At 37.6% G+C, this 23,112-nt stretch overlaps 2 protein-coding genes across 3 annotated transcripts in view; one reads left to right on the top strand and one right to left on the bottom strand.

Moving 5' to 3' along the window:
- LOC309609897 (uncharacterized protein) overlaps positions 1-23,112 on the bottom strand; it is a 465,108-nt gene that overhangs the window by 220,464 nt on the left and 221,532 nt on the right. The gene's annotated exons all lie outside the window — the stretch shown is intronic.
- Positions 650-23,112, top strand: part of SLC15A5 (solute carrier family 15 member 5) — a 109,041-nt gene continuing 86,578 nt past the window's right edge. The window contains 4 exon segments of the mRNA XM_082352037.1: positions 650-14,402; positions 14,404-14,731; positions 18,786-18,967; positions 18,971-19,008. Of these exon segments, the coding sequence (XP_082208163.1) occupies positions 14,370-14,402; positions 14,404-14,731; positions 18,786-18,967; positions 18,971-19,008 (581 nt within the window). The 5' untranslated portion in view covers positions 650-14,369.

Here is a 23,112-nt window from a genome sequence, read left to right as displayed (position 1 = left end):
AAGTCCTTTTCTTTTCATTTTTTACTACATCCTAAGCAATTTCTCCAAGGACTTCCTCAGAGTTATCTGCAGATGGGAAAGGCAATTCACAATGCAATAAAATTTATAGCTCATAAAATTATGAATAAGCCAAACGTTAAAAAAGAAAAGTTAAACTAGGTTTAAAATGATTTTTATAATATCCACCACATGAATTGACACAGAGAATGAATTGCAAATGTAAGGGAAGGCAACAACTAAATGTTCTGTGCTATCTGGGTGTTAAATGAGGACTGTCGGCACAGCACAGAGAGATTCAGGAAATATTCACTGATTTCTCTCAGTAGAGGTGACCAAAGTAAGGTACAAAGTAGGATTTTTTTAAAGCAGATTAACTGGGTTAGACTATAAGCAAAACCCCCAAAAGGAGGAATTTGGAAATTAGATGATGAAATGAAGTGAGTCAACCCATATCATCAGTGTGGTTTTTGTTGTTGTTAAAAAGAATAAAAATGCAAAAGGAAACAAAGAATTAAACCATCCAAACTCTTTTTTTTCTCAGTAGTAAAAGTTCTTTTTAAAAAGAAATATTAGAATACTTACCAATATTCAGAATAAGCTCAGTTTTCCACTTCACTTGCCTCCTTAACATAGATACCCTTGGAGAAATTGACATTAGAATTTAGATTGAGGAAAACAGATATTATCAATATCTAATCCAGAATTGTCAAGTCCCCACAGGGTTGAGTCTTTGGTGGTCTTCTCTTCCTACCATACACACCTTTTCTGGATGACCTCATCTATGCTATTGGCTCCAATGATTATCCACACATTGATGATTCTCAGGTCACCATCATAATGGCTCATATTCTCATGTCCCAGGTCCATATTTCTATATCCAAATATCTGAATGTTTCTTGGTAACTTCAACCATATGCCCAAATTCAAGGTAAATGTACTTTTTCTTCTGTATTTTCCATCCCAGTTAAGTGTCATTCTCCCAAGTGTGTGTGGGGACCCGGGGAGGGAGGGGATGAAGTCACCTTCCATACATCCCTCTGGGGTCAGTATCCCTGGCCCACTCCATCCAATCAGCACACTTAGGCATCAATATCTAGGACATGTCTATTCATTTATCTCTTCCTATCTATTTCCAGTATTACTTTTTCTCAGGTTCATTCGGGCCTTTTGCCTACTTTGCTCTGTATCACTGGAGATTGACCTCTGAAAACTCTGTTTCTGAAGCTCCCTTACCAATTGGATTCTACCTCAGTTTGATCAGTTGGGGGACGGGGGTTGTGCACATGTGGAAAATTGGAGGCCTGAGAAAGGTGACAGTCCAGGAATACCCAACCACACAGGGACCCAAATACTCCATGTTTACCAGGCTGCAGGGTTTTGCTCACACTGTTTCTCTACATAGAGTTCACTTTTTCACCTTTTCCACAAGACAAATTCCCACTTTCTTCACAGCCAACTCAAATATCATCTGATTGTCCCCTCACCTCAGGGGAATAACTCCCTCCTCTTATGCAGGTGTCTTATATGGGCATTAAGGAACATGCTCTGAGCCCTTTGAAAACACGTTCAGTACAGCACTTAATGTGCCAATGAAACTGGTCCCTCATCAAAGATACCAATACCTTGTTTATTATTAAATTACACAGGTACAGTTTATCTCTTATCTAACTTGACATTTGACTCTTCAGTTCTTCCAAAATCTCCTGGACAATCCCACCCCGGCCATCACTCCCATTTCCTTCCTACATTCCCACATAAGCAACTCTTTTTCTGACTTAAATATTGAAATCCTTCTACCTGCCTTGTTCTGCCTTTGTTTTACTCTCCCCACCCTCCTTGAATGGCTTCAACCACTCTTATGGTTCCTTTTAGCCTCGGTAAACACCTGACTCTTAATCTGTATCTCTGGTCCAGGTTTGTCTCCTCAGCTTCAGATATGAATATTCTGGATGTCTATTTCAGTATGTCCCTCAGGGTTCTCAAAAGCAATATATCAAAACTTAGTCCATTATCTTCTTCATCCCCCCCATACTCTCCCGCTACAAAACCCTTCCACTCATCTGTGTCTCAGCAAATAGTACTGTGAAATTTCTCCATCCAGAAACCTGGGAGTCGAGATTGATTTTCCTTACCCTAGCACAGATGTTTAAATCAGTCAGAAATTTTTGTAATGTTTTCCTCCTTCATGACTCACTAATCTGTACCCTGCCTTCTACCCTCATTAAAACACCCATAAATAGGCTGTCATCATTTATCACCCTGTTTACGCCTTTACTAGCCGGTTTCTATGGCTTCCTATCCATTCTTCCCATTGCTGCTGGAAAGATGCCCCTTGTGGCTCTTTAGAATATAGTTCTGACTCCATCAACCCACAGTTGGAAATTCCGATGGCTTTCTCCTGAGTTCAGCATAAAATCTAAGCTCTGTATCATGACACAAGACCCTCCACAAATTTGCCCCATCTCACTCATCTCTCACCCCTCCTTCTCTTCACACTGTGCCCTCGTACTATCAAAATATCTGCAGTTCTCAGACTCTCAATTTGGTTTCACACTGGACCGCTGTGGCCCACTCCACCCTCTTCCCAGAATGTACTTCCCTTCCTTCTTGACCTGGATCACCCTTTGCACCTCGAGATTTCACTGAGGCATTACCTCTTCCAGAAAGTCTCTTCTGTACAGTCTCCTTCAGGTGCACTTCACCTGTTATCCCATGATGCCCTGTGCATATTTCTACGAAAATAACTGTCACTGTTTCCTAATTGTATTTTTATTTGGTCTCTACCATCAGACTATGAATTCTTTGAAGGCCAAATCTCTGCCTTTTTCTCTGGCCACCCCCTACTTATTACAGCTTTCTAGCACACAACAGATATAAAATAAATATTTTTTGAATGAAGGAAGTAATCTTATCATAGCTATATGTATATGTATAAAGCATATCTAAAATATATAATATACTTACTGGAGGAAATTGAAAATTAAAGATGACTTTATTCACCTTTGACTCCCTAACATCCTAGCAGAGTGCCTGACACACAACATGTGCCTAATAAGTGTTGAATTTTTATTGGTCCTAAATGGCCTAGATGGATTGATTTTGGTGCCTCAGTTCATTGGAAAATCATGCCAACTCTCTGCTCTCTTTTCCTATGCACACTACTGAGTAGGTTAGCTGTCAGTCTGTCATTTGAGGACGTATATTGGACAAAGCACTGTGAAAAGCTTAAAAGGTTTGGTCTTTGTTCTCTTGAGATTTTTACAATCTAAACACATACATAGATGCATATATAAGCTTAATATCCGAGTCCATCACATGGACAAGATAGACAGGATCTTACTAGCCCCATAAAATATTTCACCACAGCCCCTGTGCTCCATGGATTCAGAGATAACATCGTTCCCATTTGTATATGCTGCTTTGCAATTCAAAAACTTTCTAAAATCCAATATCAAGAGCTAGGAAAAGAGTCAGAAAAAGACATCTCACTCTATGAGATAACTCGCTCTAATTTCCTCATTAGTGAAAACGACATCATCATAAAGAATATCTGCCAACAATCTGATATAAAAATGTACATGCATCATGAAAAATAATTGCTGTTCAATTACTACTGAATTATAAAGCCGTCATACAGGTGCAATAATGCAAGAGCTTTGAAAGTATGAAAAACTGCTTAGCTTAGGTAATTACATGTGTTTGAATAAAGTCCCCAGAATAAAATGTGCAGAGTTTGAAGAAACAATGAAATCAGAATCAAAGTGCCATTTATAATTATATATTTTTAAATTTTCTGTTTTTTCTCCTGCATAAATTTTGAAAGGACAGGGATAATTTTTTAATTCTTGGGTCCAGGGAGTGAGAGAGAGATAAGTAGCTCTTCCTTTGCTTTTTACCTTCCCACCTCTCAAATTGGATCCACAGGGACTGTACTACCAAGATGGAAATCTAGCCATAACCATGGTAATTGCATCTTTTATAATAGTTAAATCTTACTTATGCCCTGTGCAGAGTTTACATATATGAAAAGTAAAATTTATAGAAAGGCAATTCTATTACTACTGTGAAAAAGATATATTTCTTTTAAATTTCCAGGGTCTTTAGCAAGGGAAATTAGAATCAGAAAACTAGAAAGCGCCTTAAATATCATATAATCCAAAGCCATTGGTCACCATATAAGGAAACTGAGGTCCTGAGAAGTTAAGTTTATTGTACAAATGTGTGTAGTTAGTAGGAGAACTGGGTCTAAAAGCATTTCTACAATATTATGGACTTGATTAAGCATAAACTTTACAGGTCCAGGTCAATTTCTAATTTTCAAGCTACTCAACCTTCAGAGCTCTACGACAGATCTTTTACCCAACTACAATGCTATAGAAATAAAATTGGACAGGCAACAAAGGGGCATGAATTTTAGTGCAGGACAGGCTGTTAATTAGTTAAGTTAGCTTAGACAAATCACTTCACCTCTCAGACCTTCAGTTGTAAAACACTGTAAAACAAGGAGCTTGGCCAAAATGCCCTCTTCCAGATTTAAAATTGTATAATTTTGACATTAGGTGCTAGTTGATCTAAAATGATGAATTTTAAAAATTAGAGGCCACCAATCCTACCCCTGTACCCACATCTCCAATCCTCCTTCACCCTATGGTAAGATGCCTTCCTTAAGCAAGCCATCATTCTTTCAAAACACATCTGTAAGTTTATGACCAAGCTCATATTCTAAGGGAATGATTGGTTTAAAAGTGGGTGCTTTAACATTCATCAACATTTTAAGTTTTCAAGGCCAGTACTATAGAGGTTAATGATTTCCTTCTACATATCTTCCCTAAAATTGGTGCAGGCAAAACCCAAAACTGAGGTGAATGACAAGAAATTAGTTTTACCTTCACACTGATTAACATAGTATGTGATTCATCTGCTTACTTTTTTCTTTTAGTGAAGATATAATCTAGTGTTAAAAATCACAGCCAAATTGTTTAGTTTACTCCACGAAATAAAAAAAGAAGTGATTCAAAACATTAAAATTAAAATCAAAATACATGGATGGACCTAGAGACTGTCATACAGAGTGAAGTAAGTCAGAAAGAGAAAAACAAATATCGTATGTTAACGCATATATGTAGAATCTTAAAAAATGGTATAGATGATCTTATTTGCAAAGCAGGAATAGAGACACAGATGTAGAGAACAAATGTATGGATACCAAGGAGGAAAGCAGGGGGGTGGGATAAATTGGGAGATGGGGACTGACATATATACACTATTGATACTATGTATAAAATAGATAACTAATGAGAACTTACTGTAAAGCACAAGGAACTCTATTTAATGCTCTGTGTTGACCTAAATGGGAAGGAAATCCAAAAAAGAGGAGATATATGTATATGTATAGTTGATTCACATATCTGTACAGTAGAAACTAACACAGCATTGTAAAACAACTATACTCCAATAAAATTTTTTAAAAATAAAATAAAAGGATATGGAGCGAGTGGAACAAATACAAAAATAAAATAACATAAAGGCCATTCAGCTATTTAAAAAAATCAAAATAGATTACTGTTTTGTGATTAATTTCAAAACAACTAAAACAAATCCATTTTGCTACCTTAATAAAAACTTTAAGCTTTTCTGAAGGTTATTGTTCTGGGGTATGTTTAGCAGAGACTATGGTCTTCTATAGTCTTCTCTAGGTGCTTTTCAAAGGTATTACATAGCGCCCCATAATTCTCATGAAATCCACATGGTATTCAGTGGAGGCGATTAAATAGTAACGTTCTAAGATGCTTTTGCCTTGGAATGTTTAATATCGTTACAGAAAGTGTCATTGGGGTTATGTTTCACTTCCACTCAAAGCAGGAAGTAACTTCCCACGTACACTCAAACGGTATTTGATTCACCTCTTTCATCACCGATTGGATATTCCACAGGTGCCTCAAATTCAATATGTCAAATGGTAAAGATGACCTGACCCCAGCTCTGTTCCTTAGTGTTGAATAGCACCTCTATCCACTGCAATGTCTATTCTAGGTCCTACTCATCATCCTTGATACTCTTACTTCCTCGTACTACACATCCAATTAGTCCTAAAGACTCTGCCTCCAATTTTCTAGCAAATCCTAGCATTTATTTTTTCCATTCATTCTTGCCTACATTACTACACTAGTACTTTGGGTAGTGGTGGTAGTAAAAGAAGTAGCTAGGAATTACTGAGTCTTGTCAATACCTCTTAACTTGTGCCCAAACTTCTGATCATGAGTGGGAAAAAATGATTTGGTATGAAAGACTTTAGTCCTTTATACCCTGCTTTATTGTAGAAATTTGTTCTATTTGACAGGTCCAACATATAAAAGAGGAATGACTTCAGGACTCAGTTAAATTTCCATCTTATAAAGCCATTTATGATCTAGGTTTTTTCTTATCTCTTTAGCTTCCTCACTCTTTTCTCCCACACCCCTGGAGCTCCCCAACCCAGGCCTTTTGAATCTGCTTCTGCCTTGAACCATTAAAAACAACTTCTTTTGGTCCTTAAAGGGTAAAGTGCTCTATATTATGGAGAGCATGTCCTCTGTTAGGAAGAAGCCTCACCTTATACATTTTCCCAAGGCTGAATTCTGTCCCTCTAAGGGATCCAAGCATGTGTATTGCTTCCATGGAAATCTTTCTGTAGACTTTCTGAGGTTGGGAAACAGGCACTGCTATAAGTTCTGCTGCACTTTCTTCTTCCTCCACCATAGCATGTAACTCACTGTACTGTAGTTCTTGCTTAATTGTTGCTTAATTGTTGCTATTTCTCATTATGTGGTAAGCCCCATCCAGCCAAGGTTGCTATTTTGTCATCATGGGCTCCCCAGGGCCTGGCTGCTACTAGGTGCTCAATAAATACTGTTAGTAGCCAGATAGGGTCCACTTGGTGCATAACAATGCTGTTGTTTCCTTCACAATATTCCTGAGAACATCTAATCCTAAACTAATCTTTCATTTATTCACTCAAGAAGTCAATTAGTCATTTATTCATTCAAAATGTTTTCATATATAGGCATCAAGTGGCTTCTACCCAAGTATTAGAGTCAAGATCCTGGTAGCAGATTTAAAAAAAAAAAAAACTAAAACTAACTGACCAACACTTCTTGTAGAACTCTGTGCGAGTGAATGTTATTTGTGTCTGAGTATATCACAGCCACTCTCAGCCACTAGACACAAACTGAAATAACATTCCAGGCACTGTTCTAGTCAGTGGGGTATAAAGATAAATGTGAAACCGCCCCTACTCTCAACACATGGTCAGTGAAGAAAATGTAAACTAATTGGAAACTACGTATTAAGAGAGATGTACACAATGTCTTAAGAACACAGAGAAGACTATCTTTGAGAATCAAAAGAACTTTGAAAATTTTGTTTTTATTGAAGTATAGTTGATTCACAATGTTGTGTCAGTTGCTGGTATACAGCAAACTGATTCAGTTATACACACAAATATTCTTTTTCATATTCTTTTCCATTATGGTTTATTACAGGATATTGAATATAGTTCCCTGTGCTATACAGTAGGACTTTGTTGTTTATCTATTTTATATATAGTAGTTTGTGTCTGTTAATCCCAAACTCCTAATTTATCCCTCCCCCTTTTCCCTTTGGTAACCATAAATTTGTTTTCTATGTCTATGAGTCTGTTTCTGTTTTGTAAATAAATTCATTTGAATCATATTTTAGATTCCACATGTGAGTGATATCATATGGTATTTGTCTTTCTCTTTCTGACTTAACTTCACTTAGTATGATAATCTCTAGGTCCATCCATGTTGCTGCAAATGGCATTATTACATTCTTTTTTATGGCTGAGTAGTATTCCATTGTATATATATACCACATCTTTATTCATTTGTCTGTCAATGGACATTTAGTTTACTTCCATATCTTGGCTACTGTAAACAGTGCTGTTATGAACATTGGGGTGCATGTATCTTTTCGTATTAGAATTTTGTCTGGATATGTATTTTGTCTGCCCAGGAGTGGGATTGCTGGATCATATGGTAGTTCTATTTTTAGTTTTTTAAGAAACCTCCATACTGTTCTCCACAGTGGCTGCACTAATTTACATTCCCACCAGCAGTGTAGGAGGGTTCCCTTTTCTCCACACCCTCTCCAGCATTTGTAATTTGTCGACATTTTAATGATGGCCAGAGAATCAAAAGAACTTTTACTGAGAGCGTGATACCTATGCTGGGGTTTAAAAAATGAAGAGGTTCCCTGTGTGAATAGAAAATGAAAGTATTCCAGGCAGAAGAAATAGCATGTGAAAAAGCATGAAGAGATAAAAGAGCACGCCATAGTTGTGCAACTGTGAGTATGTGATCCAGCTCCGTGGCAGAACTGCAAGGGGAGATTCTTGTTACAAGCCAGGAACTTGATCATAAAGGGCTCTATGCGCCAGCAAAGAATTTGTAGTGTGATTCCACAGTCTAAAGGAGTTGTTCTCAAACCTTAAGCAGAAGATCAAATTGATCAAATTCAGATTAAAAAAAATCTCCGGGGCCTTTATGGAGATTTAAATACAGGAGTGTTTTCCAATATCTTGGAATTGGAAATGATTTTAGATGATATGTGGATTGAGCATTAAATAACATGGAATCCTGTGAAAAGTGGTTGCTTATGCATTATCTTCCAATATTTTTTATCACATAAAAGAAAAAGCATCTTATGACTGTAGGCTCTGGAGTCAGGTCACATAGGTTCAAGTCCCTGCTCTCCTATATATTAATTATCTAGAATAAGTTATTTACATTCTGTACCTTAGTTTCCATTACTATAATAGAGGTTTCATAAAAATAGTATTTACCGCCTAAGACGGTTTCAAAGATAAGTGAATGAATGCTTAGAACAGAGCATGACCCAAAAAGCACTTAATAAATGTTAACTGTTATTTTAAATTAGCATTATAATATTTATTTTTACCTTCTATTTATGGCAAGTGATTCTATTTATGGCAAGTGATTCCATTTATGGTAATCATTTTAAATTTCCTTGTTAAATAGGCTTACTTTATTTTTGAAAGTAAATCATTTTAAATGACTATTAAGTAATTAGTATCAATATGGCAAAACTCAGGACAGTCAGAGGGGCAAGAGAGTACACAAATTGATGACAGTGATGTACAAATGACTGAGGTTTGACATAGAAGGAGGCAATGTTGGAGCAGTGGTGCAAGGAGAAAGGTTAAGAGCTCAAGCTAAGATAAAGCAGAAATGGTGAAGGAAAAAGATGGATTTGTGAAATATTTAACAGGTTGGATTGACAGCACTCCCTGCCCACAAAGTCGAGGATAGTTCCTGGCACATGGTAGGTACTCAATAAAAACTTTCTGGACAAAGGTAGATATAATAGATAAGGAAGAAATAAAGAGTCAAAGACATAGTCTAGTTTGAATATTTGAGTCATGAACTAGAAAGTAGAGCAAGAGACGAAGGATCTGGAAAGAAGATAATGAGTTAAGCTTAGGATGTGATGAGTTTGCCTTTTCAGTAGAAATCCAAATGGAGAGGTCCACCCATTTACCAGGAACCCAGGAGAGATGTCTCAGTTAAACATACAGAACTGAGAGCTATCAATTCCCTATTCTTAAGTTTGTCTTTCTCTTTCGTGCTTGATCAAAGCAGGAAGAAAAATAGGGGCACTATGGGTGGTGTCTGTAGAAGTCAGGATTCTCCAGAGAAACAGAACCAATAGGCAGTGCAAATATATAGTAAGAGTTTCATTTTAAGGAATTGGCTCACATGATTATGGAGATTTGTTGATTCTAAAATCTGATCGAGGGGGCTGGCGGGCTGGAGACTCAGAAAAGATTTAGAGTTCGAGTTCATAGGTAGTCTGCTGGAAAATCTGGAAAAGCCAATGCTGCAGGTGAAGTTCAAAGGCAATCTGCTAGAGAATTCTTCTTCTTCTGGGGGAATTAGCCTTTTGCTCTACTCAGGTCTTCAGTTGATTGGATGAAGCAAGCTGCTTTACTCAAAGTTACTGATTGAAATGTATTAATAAATGGCATCCAAAAACATCTTCACACAAACATCCAGAATAACGTTTGACCAAATATCTGGGTAGAAGTGGCTCAGCCAAGTTGACACAGAAGATTAACTATTACAATGTACATGCGATAACTCATTCCCACCTTACTTACTTTATATAAATACACCTTCTATGTAGACTTCAATGCAACAGCAAGATTCATAATAATCATTGCACAGTAGAGGAAAAACCCCTTAGGAGTGCAATGGCCTTCATTCTTAGTTATCCTCAGAGAAAGGAGAATGATGGCACATTTTCTATGTTCTTGGGACTGTATGAGCTATGATCTGTTGGGGGGGCAGAAGTAAACCTCCTTCACACTTGACAGAAGGATCTAGGTATAGATATTATACAACTGCCGGAGCCTCTTTATAATAGAGGAGTAGGGGTTAACACAGAGAATGTCTTTTTCCCAAAACGAATCCATAGCCCAATGTGTACATTTCCAGTTCCACTTTACAACCTGACGATGAAGCACAAATTGCCCTCCAATAAGTCTTTGATGCACAGTTTTTAATAGTTAAATTATAGTAAGACCAATCCCCATGTTCTTGACATTGTTTTCAAATAAGCTACGAAACCTCATAGTCAATGGAATTAAATGGAATCGATAGGCCTAAAAGAACAAATATCTTCCACTGACCTTTGTGCATACCATTTACGGAGAATTATTGAGCTAGAAAAATCTTCCCTTAAAAACACTTATTAAGGGACTTCCCTGGTGGTGCAATGGTTAAGAATCCGCCTGCCAATGCAGGCACACGGATTTGAGCCCTTGTCCAGGATCCCACATGCCACAGAGCAACTAAGCCCGTGCGCCACAACTAATGAGCCTGCGCTCTAGAGCCCACGAGCCACAACTACTGAGCCTGCGAGCCACAACTACTGAAGCCTGTGTCCCTAGAGCCCGTGCTCCACCACAAGAGAAGCCACCGCAATGAGAAGCCCACGCACTGCAACGAAGAGTAGCCCCCGCTCGCCGCAACTAGAGAGAAAGCCTATGCACAGCAACGAAGACCCAATGCAGCCTAAATAAATAAATAAATAAATTTATTTGAAAAAAATTGTCTAAAAAAAAAAACACTTATTAAGTGTTTAGAGGGCCTATGAAAAGTTATCCTGTAAGTACACATAAAATTTGAAAGTATTACAGCAACACGCTGTAAAATCATTTTGGAAGACACTACAGTTTTCTCAAAATTCATAATCAACTTGGAGATATTTTATAGAAATGCTTTTTAATCCTGCATTGTTAAAAGTAGCCTTCTTAAAAGCAGGGCTTACATTTCTGGTATGATCCCAATGCAATCCTTATGGGATCGGATGCATTCAGGTTCTGGGTGCTCAGTAAAAATCATGGGTAGTCATTAAGTCATCAAATAAGCTTCTGACTAATTTTTTCTAATAAATAAGATACATATTTCAATATCTACAAGTAAGGTCAACATTATTACCCCACATGTTGACATGACTTTTATCTTTCCAATGAAAAATTCTAGTGATAAGTATAGTTTTTACATTCCAAAAATAATACAGGCTTTTTAATTTTAAAAAATGCCTGAAATTTGCATTGTAATTTGACATTATATATCAAGATGCCTAAAAACTTTCCCACACTTTAACCCAGTAATATTGTTTCAGAAAAACTAGCTTAAAGATATAATCTGGGAATGGGAAGCTTTAAGCACAAATATTCATTAAAGTATTGCTGATAAAGTTGTCTTTTCTTTTAAATGTGGTTTCATGGTCCAAAGTTAAAGAAAGACTGACTTATAACTGATATGAGACAAATGTAACTAACCCAAAATGGAGGAATAGTTAAGTGAGCCATGTATCTATCTATTAATGCAACCATAAAAATTCATGTTTACAAAAGGTTCACAATGGCATGTTAAAGTGCTTATAACATTACTTACAAAAGGGGTAGAAAACATATTATACAGTAATTTTATACAATTATACAATTTAAATATTTAAAGCCTACTAATAAAAACTAGCCATGAGAGGACATCAAAAGAAATGCTTCAAAAACATTCACTGTTTGTTTGTTTTTTTCTATTTTTAGACATTTTCCAAATTGTATCTAATGTGCATACCTGTTTCTATAATGGAGGGAAAATGTCACTTTATTAAGGGTGGCACGGAGGGGGAGGGGCAGAGAACAAGCCCGAGGGTGTTGGGGGTAGGATAGGGTTGCCTAAAGCTAAAGTATGCCTAAGTTCCCACTTAAGGGCTCAAGTGTGTTGATAAAGATGGTATGCAATATATCCTGCCAAGTGTTACTCTCAAGTGAAGTTGGAACTTGTCCTTTAAGCTCATTCTGAGCTTGGTATTGAGAAATACCAATAAGAAAGAGGTGCTTTGCTATCGTTTCAACACTACTCAGCAAATACTGTTGCTGTCCCTGAATAACCACCCTCACACGACAGGTCTCCACCACGTGTGTCATGTTCTTGGGCAAGAATGCACAGAGGAACCAAGAATTCAAACATAATCATCATCAGGCCCCAGGAAGAGGCGGTGCTACCCTGCTTGGGAAATCACACTGCAGGAGACCTTCCTCAGATACTGGCTAAATATATCAGCCAGTGTCTGGGGACCAACTTTCCCTTCCATTTGCAGCAAATAAAAACAAAGTATCACTGAGGACTCTTTGTAAGTCACAGAAACCTAATAGGGCTAAGTTAAACCAAAATTGATTGGAAATTGAGTCCTTTATAGAAGGAAAAACTAATCATGTCTCAAAGGATAAGGACCATGGCGGCACTGAGTTCTCCATCAGGGCCACGTGGGCAATCCCTTTTTGGTAAGGCCATCTGACTCAGCTTCTACCATGTCTAATCTTGTCATTCCACTTATGATTAAAATTCCTGTGGAAAAACAGCAAAAGTACTATCTTAGACCATGTGCTGATCCCCTTTGCCAGTAGAAAGTCCCACCAGGGTCTCAAGTATAGACGGATGTCATTTCCCAAAGGTAGGATGACTACAGGTTGGGGTTTGCCCTAGACGATCCCAGTGTGTATCTGTTTTTTAGGAATAACTGTAAGTAGCATCACTTTCACTCACAAACGTGTCCAAGTTTGGATAATAAATTGCATGATCACTCTATACAAAGGAAAAACAGGACATTGTTACCAAAGGGGGGAGAAGTGATGCTGAGTGGATGAAAATAGCCGCCATTACAATGAGACTCTTAGAAGAGGTCAACACAAAGTGTTTTGCACCCAATCTCTCAGGTTAAAGATAAGAATCAGAGTCAAAAGCTTTTATCAGTCTTTTGCTTTTGACTCCAACATGAAAATAACATTCCTGTACTCAACCCCTATGTTTTGAATTATTATGACTTTGACCCAATAATTCCATTCCCTTGTCTTCCTATGTCCTTGCTGCTAAACCCCTAACTGTTAAAATGTTCCCTTTTACGGCTGCTTTTTAAGCTTAATTCGTGCTCTTCTGCTTTCCGAAACAGAATGTTAACATCCATTCACCAGCTGAAGGGTCAGGGTGATACCAGATGCCATATTCCCCAAAGCATGTGTAGAATAGCTGCTGTACCCCTGTTGCTGACTAATAATGAGTCAAATAGTGCCTTTGGTTCTGATTTCCTCCAAGAGGCTGTTCTACAAGCCTGGGGTCAACTTAAAGGAAGATGGGTTTTGTTTAATATTTTCTCTTTTCATTAGTGCACTTAAATTACTTTCTTGCAAACTCTGCTTGTTACCTAAATGTACTAGTACTTTTGTTACCTAATTAGCTTTCTTATCAGAATTCCAACCAAAAATAACAAGAAATGTAATAATGATAAGATATCCTGCCCCCTCAAAACAGATTTCCTTTTGCGCTTTATCTCTTGGTACTGTTCTGGCTTGTTTAATTAAAGTATCAGAAATTATTCGACTCAAATTATTTCTTGATCTAGTGCTCAAATTCTCCTGAAAAACTGCTTCTTCTGCCTCTGTATTTAAACTTTATCAGTGTGAGGCAGATGAGTTTCCACACGTATGCAACTGGATTCATGTAATTCAATATAATTTTGGAGAAAGAGCCTAATTTAGCCTCTAAGTAATTAGACGAACAAATCAGATTTGGCTACACTGAGCTACCATGGTTTAAATACTCATGTCTTTTCTCTTTTGTGCTCTTGGATCATCAAAATGAACATTAATGTGCAAAAAAACCATATGAAATTAGCATGGAGTTGTGAAATTCAAAGCAAAGATCTTATTTTTTTCATTAGAGGAGTGGGAGCAAAAATCACCAAGTTCAAACCACTAGCGTAAGTAGTCTTCAAGGAGGGTAGTCATGTCTGTTACAGGCTTTAAAAACACCGATGAGAAAAGTACCCTTAAATCACAGCATTGAGAAGGAGAAAACCGTAAGACATATTGGTTATTTGTCTTCATCACACTCTGTGAAAAAAATTCAAGTTGGAATCTGTTTGCTTCTGGTGGAGCTGTGTGAGAGGTCCACTTTCTTTGAAGTCGTCTGCAATATGATCCCCTTTTGCACGGTCAAGCTTGGCTATCACAATTACCAGGCCGCCATTTTGAACTTGTGTTTTATTGGAACGTCGATCCTTACCCCGGTGTTTGCAGGATGGCTTGCTGATGCATGTCTCGGAAGAAACAAACTGGTACAGGTTTGCTTATTTCTGCATTTTCTAGGTAAGTGTCCACTTCTGACTGGATTGTTTTACAACTTATTTTAGTGGATTTTTATTAGAACGTTTGATTTATGCTGTACCCACTTTGTTTTTAGCATAAGATGTAATAAATGAGCTAAGAATGTTGTTTCAATTTAGTTTATTCTCTGTATTATTTGATGGAGACTACTAAGTGTGTGTGTGTGTGTGTGTGTGTGTTAGAGGATGCTTTGATACTTTTATCATTGCACTGATTATATTTTATAATAATTATCTCTTTAAATGTCTGTTTTCTGTACTCTGAAGAATGCCCTCCTTTCCCCCCTTCCTACCACAAGCCAAAATTTGTGACAAATTCTATGTGAAATATGAAGTTCATTTGCTTCACAACGAAAGTGAAATGTGCTAAAAAGTTGTTTTGAAGTTCATGTAGAATAATTGAGAAACGTTTTCATCAAAAGGTGGTCTTTTAATTAGTCATATAATAATTAAGATTGCGCTTGAAGACATGATTTCCATATTATGAAGTATGGCTACATGCTAAAAAATGAATGGATTTAACTCTACACTGTGCTTCTTTACATAACAAAAAATAAATAGATCTACAAAAGTTTGGGAGTGACGTGATTGCAAGCAATGTTGGGGAAATATCAAATTTGTTTGATATGGCATAGAGATCAAGTTGATGAACAGTCTAGAAATTTAGGCTGGAAAGTTCAGGTTGCTCTTCTAGACAAGAAGGAGTTACTGAAGATATTATGAACACATTTGTGAAATGCTTCAATAAACAGGATTGACAATCACAGTGAGAGGTTAGAGAGAGGACAGAAAATCTCAGGATGTTGGTCTAGGTGATGGAGAAGTGTCAATCCAGGAAAGAACGTAAAACCATAAAAACTCGTCAACTATGTGAGGGCACAAATATGATGGAAGGACAGAAATTAACTCCAAGTTCTGAGCTGAGGAACTTAGGTAGGCAGTTCATCAAAACTGACCAGTGCAGCAGAAATGCAGTTTTGGGGGACAGGGGAGGTGAATGAGGAAGTGATGGGTATCAGGTACTCAACCTACACACAATTCCAATCAGATGGTAAAGTACCATTCACTGAATCAATCAGAGCATGATTCAAACTTGTAAACTTCTTCATTGTTTCAGTTCCATGAAATAAAAACTAAGTCACTGCATGGCAAATATTTGTTCACCATTCCATAAGTGTTTCTCATTGACTACTCTGTGCTAGACGTTGTTCCAGGATCTGGAACGCAACAGAGAAGAAAGCAGTCTCTTTTCTTATGAAGTTGACTTTCTGATGTGGGGAGAGAGAAAATCGAGTAATAAATAGCTATTATGTTGGGTGGTAATGTGTGATGATGAAAAAAAAGCTGGGGAAGGGGACAGGATAGGCTAGAGAGTGACAAGGTGGCTCTTCTGTGTCAGGGAATGTTTTCTGATGAGGAGATGTTTAAGCGTGATTTACTCTTCTTCACTTGGTAACAGGCCATGCCAGTAGCATTAGGTAACTTCTTGTTTAACATGGTGATTCCCGTCAGTCTAAATTCCTGTGTAAGTCATCAGACTAGGACTGAAGTCCCAACTTAGAATCTGGCAAACAAAAGGCAAGTCGATTCCACGACCATTCAGTTTCCTACTCAAAGTTGCTTCCTGGTGTCCCCCACTCATGGCTGTCATAAAATTCCAACCAGTCACTAAGTATCAGAGGTTCTATCAAAAAGGTGTCTTCGATCTGTATGGCTACAACCTTAGCTCAAAAATGCAGCCTTCATCTTCTTGACCATTACAATGGCCTGCTTACTGGCTGTCAGTCATCAGTGTGACCCCAATGCTGTTTCTACCAAAAAACACTGACCTCCTAAAAGAATAAATCTATACATTGGCTCTATTATCTAAAATGTAAAAGCCAATTTAGTTTATAAGAACCTTTAGAACCTGTCCCAAATTTACCTCTCCAGACTTCTGTCTCAGTACACGACCCCAATCAGGCAGAACTTCTCCTTGCGGGCTTCCCTACTTTTCTAATGTTACATCTGCTCTTTTCTCTGTCTGAAATTGTCATCTTCCTTTATCTTTCCATCCCATATCCGAGACATGAAAATTCCTGGCCCTTCCTTCAAGATTCATGTAGTGTTCGTTGCTAGCTCCTCCGTGCTCAGCCCCACTCTGATCATACCCAAGTGATTGCATTTGCCCCATTATAATTGTCTACCTGCATGTGTGCCTTCTCCAATGGATGCATTAGCTCCGGATGGGAGGAACCACCAGACCCCCACCACCTAGCAAGGGATATGACACATCATGGTGCTTTAAACAGAGCTACCAAGTACAGGTGTGCGGACTGTGCACTGCACAATAGCACACATCAACAAGGAATCTTTTTATCTTGTATGTCAATGACTTGTATTTTTATTACATCAATTTTACAGCAGATAGAAATAAAGTTTTGACCTATTGCAATCAGTGTATTACGACTTTTTCAAAAGATGGAAGTACAGTGCCTTTCAAATTTACACAAAGGTACCACTAAAAGAATTTGTCTTTAAATAGATGGCTGCTGCAAGAAGCAGTTCTTCTGTCCATCCTCTTTGGATAACCCTTAGCCTAGCCAGGCCTCACGTGACACTTCCAGAGATGAAAACTGAGTGGCAGAGAGAGAGAGAGAGAGAGAAGTTACCTGCACATCTGGCTCACCTTAACAGGAAACATTTCAAACTCAGTAAAGGGCCCACCCTCATGGTAAATCAATCTGTTACCAAACAACTATTAAGGGCATGCATTCTTCACATTGCAAAAGCCACTGTATGGGAGATGGAAACATTAGACCCAATTTTTGCCTTTAATACCCTTATAGTCTAATTGAGAAAACTAACCACATAAAATGACTATATAAAAATTTATACCAAAAAGTGTGAATGCCAAGTTAATAAAACAGAGGTGAAAACTAACATGAAGAAGCCATTTTTTCCCTAATCAAATTGACCCAAAAAAAAAAGTGGTGATTTGATCATGTGATAACAGGAATTTCAAGAAGAGGGAGATTACAACTGGGTTACTCCGTAACATTGGGTAAGTCACTTAGCCTCAACAAACTTGTTTCTTTTTCTTTTTCTTTTTTTTTGAAAAATCAGAATTAAAAAAAAAAATCTATCCTCTGACATCACAAAGTTTTTCCAAGGTCAAACAATGTAGTATGCAAAAATGTTTTGCAAACTATAAATAGCTTCGCAAAAGTATGGAATTGAGTGGTAATTATTAGACAAGGAAAGTCTTCAAGTTTGGTCCCTGCAAGATGGAAATGAGAAGGTGGCTCAACCTTCTTTTTGTTGGTTTGTTTTTGTTTTTTGATTGAAGTCTGGTTGATTTACAATGTCGTGTTAGTTTCAGGTGTACAGCAAAGTGATTTCAACCTTCCTTTGTCACTCTCTCCTCCCTCCTTCCCACTGGCACTGCATTACTCACCTCACACCCGTCCCCAGCCTTCTCACCTATGTGTGTGGCAAAGGAGGCTCCATGCCAGTGCAGGAGAAATGAGAGAAATAAAAGGGATTTAAAAGGAAAAAACGAAGTAGAAAAGGAAAAGAGAGGCTATGTTCTCCTCTAACTACAATAACGTTTTTCTTAAAACGTTTTCTTTAACAGGCTTCCGAGATGTCTGAGATCATCGCAGTTTCTCTCACTCTGTTGATTAAGAACAAATAACCCTTGTGAACGGTGGTTTTTCTCTGGGGGTGGGACTGCAAACATCTTTAGTGTCTCACATCAGGTATTTCTGAATTGTTTTAACTTCATTAAAATGGACACGATTTGCTTGTACGTTCTCTGGGAGACAGTTCAAGTCTGAGGGGAAAAAAACCAGGACTTTGGATTCATTAAAAACATATATTGAGGGAAATAGTTACATTTAGGAAAATCGTATTACCTCCAGAATTGCCATGACTAATATTTTAATAAGACAATTGCATAACGAGGCTACGTTCAGAGGAAAAACCTTATTTCTGATGTGGTTTGGTGAGTCAGTGGTCTATACATATTTATTCCTTTTTTTTCTCTCTATCTATAGGCTCTGCTTTGTTATCTGTGGCTGCTTTTCCCTTGGAGGGTTTCTACATTGGCACTCACCATATGATTAACAACATACCAAAAAAGGAACAGACCAGGCTGTTTCACGTAGCACTGGTGGCCATCTGCCTCAGCACAGGAGGAATAAGGGCCATCGTCTGTCCACTGGGTGCTTACAGCCTTTAGGAGTGTGGATCCCAGAAACAAATGCCCTTTTTTAACGGGCAAGTAGCACTGGCTAGGAGAGAAAACAGGCATTCTCAGGAACAGACATTCCTTCCCCTTTGGGCATTTCTCATTGTTTGCTCTCTGGTCCCGTTTTGATGATGGTTGTTCAGCCTTTGTCAGTGATTAGGCTGGGTGACAATGGGACAATACCTTTGACAATGATTCAGCCAGTAGTCTGGGAGCCTATGAGTCAGTTATAGACCAACACAGTTTACCAGCACCTTCTTGAAACACACTGATGACTTTATCCTCCAAGTAAACAAGTGAGATGGCATGTCATATTGAATAGAACGTGGCTTCGGAGCCAAACAGGCCTTGGTGGAAATCTCAATTCTACTTCACACAGTTGCCTGACCTTGGTCAAGTCATTTCTTCTTTATGAGTTTAACCATTTCTGAAGGGTTATAATAATACCTCTTCCTGGGTTTTATTAGAGGTAATAATATGTGTATTACTGGCAGAGAATGTGGCACATAGTGGTAACCAATAAGCAGTAGATATTATTAGTTATGTCTACATTGTAATAGACTAACACGGCCGAGATTATAAATTCAGAGAGAAGATGAAAAGGATGGAAGAAGTATTTTACAATTCGTTAAAACATCAACCAGCATCTCTATTTCACATCCACTTCACCCCCAGCACCTGAAAGAATTTGTATTCCATGGAAATCAAACTACATTTCTATACATCTTTGTCTCTCTTAGTGAGTTCTTATACAGTTTTATGTGTTTTCAAGGAATCAATTTTTATTATCGAATGCAAATTCAAGGAAAAATTGAGATTTTGATCTTAAGATAGAGTATTTCAGCATTTAGTAGAGAATCCTGTTGTTGTTATTGGCATTCACCAGTTGATGTCAAATATATTGGAGATATATTGTCTTTTGCTTCCTCTTCTCTGTGAAATGGGATAGCATCATTTTTCTAAAATATTCTGCCATTCCATCAATGTTAGCAATGGATAAAAGCAATGCACAGACAGCATCAGACAAAATGTTTAAAGAAAATTCATATTAAAAGCATTAAATGAAAAAAATTAGAATAAATATCATCTAGGTACATAGAGCTATCTAAGACAGTTCCTTTTTCTTTCCGTCTTTCTTTCTTTTCTTCTTCCTTTTTTTCCCTTCTTTCTTTCCTTCTTCCCCCCATCCCCCGATTATATTAATATTACAAAGCACTCAGGCCTATTTTGGAATAAGTCCAAACGTCAGAGAATAATGCAGTTTTACCAAAGGTGGAAGGGACTTTTTACTTCCTTACAGCAAATTCTGCCTCCTTGACCTGCCCAAAGGAGAAAGAAAAATCCTTCTTTTTTATTCTATTCGGAGGTTTTAATCCTTAATTAGCAACATCATTTTGATTAAATAAGACTCTGGAGGATTAAGACTAAAGAGCAATCAGTTGTTCTGAAAGATAGCTCTGGAGAATTTATTGTACTGTGGTCTTAGTCATTCAGAGTCGTGTTTAATCAAAGTGACATTTCTCAGTGTTGATTACAAAGGAGACATTATATGAATGAAATATTTCCTTGGGGAAACGGAGGGGACACCCAATGGGTTCATGCTTTAGGACATGGGAAAGGCGGGGATGAGGAATGGGGTGAAAATGAATTCCTGTAGCCAGGCCAAATTTAGGATGAACACATTTCGATTTGCTTACTTATTATTTCCTGATTTCATTAAAATCTCTGATAAAGGAATCATGCAATATTTTTTAAAGTTAAGCACCGAGAAATGTGTATAAAGAACCAGGGTGTTATTCTTTAATGTGATAAGAGACTGTAGAAATAATAAGCTCCTTGAAGGCTGAATATGGTTGGTTTTTTTCTCAGTTCAAATACTAAACTTTTATGAACAGCTGTTTGTTGCACTTTATAGAAATGACTGTTCATTCTATTCTTGTACATACCGCAGGGGTTGGTGGCAAGATGCACAGAGCCCCTGCTGGACAGCCAGATAGCTGGCAGGATCCTGGCTCTGTCACTTAGGAGTCCTACGGTTTTCGGCAAGTTCCTTCACCTCTCAAAGCAGAATGGGGATACCTTGGAGGGCTGCTGTGGAGTTTTTACACAAAGTATCCTAGCACATTATAGGCATTCAAATCAGGGTAACTATGACTGTTATTATTAAATGACGAATAAGTCATCAGCTAAAATCATTGTCCAACTTCTGGGAAAGAGGAAGGCCATTTAGGAGAAGGCCATCTTTAAAATGAGCAGCCCATTGATTTATAATCTATTTCTCCAAGTCAAAAATGCCTCTAGAAATTACAAGCTTGGTTAGTATAATGAATTTCAGCAGTGTCTTTAAAAAAGCAACACAGCACTTGAAGCTATAACCACTTGAAGGCTGCATCCAGTTCTGTTTTCAGCACAGATGTCAGATGTTCATAGTTACGGGACCCTTAATGAGATGTGTCATTGCATCTCTACCACCTAAAGCTTCCCAATGATCATGTGAAACAGTATAGACTGGCAGTCTAAAGCACTGAAAGCACCACTTCCGAGTAGAGCTGCCAAATGTAGGTGAGAAAACCCCTCCCAGCCAACATCACCATCTGGTACTGGATCTTCCTCAACTATGTACCTAACTGAAAGAATAAAGCTAAGCTCCCTGAAATCAAGAGGCATAATAATCTGCCAACATCTCTTTGTGCCATCATCCAGATCGGAACCTGGCTCTTTCAGCATTTTCCAAAATCTGATGTGTACAATAAGAGTTACCATACTGGAGATCATCTAGGTAAATACACCTGTGCAGAATCTTTTCTGGAAACAAAATGAATGGTGAATAATTAAGTCTGTTCATGACCATAATTTTAAATCCTACCACAATTAACCTTAAATCTTGCTTCCTCATGTCTCTACTTTTTTCACCTGATAATTTGCATCCCATCTGCATATCATAGTCTGTCGCTAACCAGTTACCTGAGTGAATTATACATGATTTAAAGGCTCAAATAGTAGATTGGTAAATTTCTTGAAAAAGTCTAGAGATTGACTTATTCCATCCCAGAAATTTTGATTATCTGGTACTCAGTTTGACTCTACATAATATCTGTTTCATACTAAAGTGTTCTGATTTTAAAATACTTACTCAAATTTAATATCTTTTATCTTGGGAAAACACTAGAAGTAAAAAAATTATTATCCCACAGCCTTTTTTCCAAAGCTGTTTTAATATTTACTTGAGTGTTGTTTGAGAGCAGTGATTCTCAATCCTAGATGTCCAAGAAAGCCACCTGAGGACCCTTAAAAAATACTGATGCCTGGGCCCTACCACCAGAAGTTCTGATTATGTTGATTTGACGTGGGCACCAGAGACTAGGATTTTTTTTTTAAGCTGCCTAAGTAGTCAGGTTTGAGAACCACTGCTCTCAAGCAGCATTCCATGATTTTAAGAATCACTTGAGGGCTTTGTTATAAAACGTTTCCCATGCCCTACCCCCAACCTCCTAGATCAGAATTTCCTGGGAGCATAGCTGCGGAACAAACGTGCATTTTTAGCAAGTGCTTCAGAATTTTGAAAACAGTTCCAGAGACATAAGGAAAGTGGATTCCAAACGTGGTCTAGAAATATTCTTGAAAAGAAATGGAGCTAAACATTGAGGGAAGCACCTATTTCGTACCAGGATGCTTCAGAAATTTTTGATGATTCCTCACAATTTTTTACCACACTTAGAAATCTACCTGTTTGAGAAATTCTACCTAATCCTTGAGAAGAGAAACAAAATATGAATTTACATAATTCTGCAATAGTAAAATCATAATTTCAGCTAACAAAATCAAAACAGTTCATGGAATAGTCTTATTAGTACTCATTAATACAGGCATATCTTGTTTTATTGCTTTGCTTTATTGTGCTTCACAGTGATAAAATTTTTTAATTTTATAAATTTATAAATTTTTATAAATTTTAAATTTTGTAAAATTTACAGAAAGTTTGTGGCAACTCCGTGTCCAGCAAGTCTATCAGCGCCATTTTTCCAACAGCATTTGCTCACTTCGTGTCTCTGTGAAGCATTTGGTAATTCTCACACTATGCAAACTTCATTATTATTATATTTATCATGGTGATTTGTGATCAGTGATCTTTG

This window comes from Balaenoptera borealis (genome assembly GCF_965194805.1).
Source record: "Balaenoptera borealis genome assembly, chromosome: 13".
Lineage (NCBI taxonomy): Eukaryota > Metazoa > Chordata > Mammalia > Artiodactyla > Balaenopteridae > Balaenoptera > Balaenoptera borealis.
This window is presented reverse-complemented; position numbering and strand designations above follow the sequence as displayed.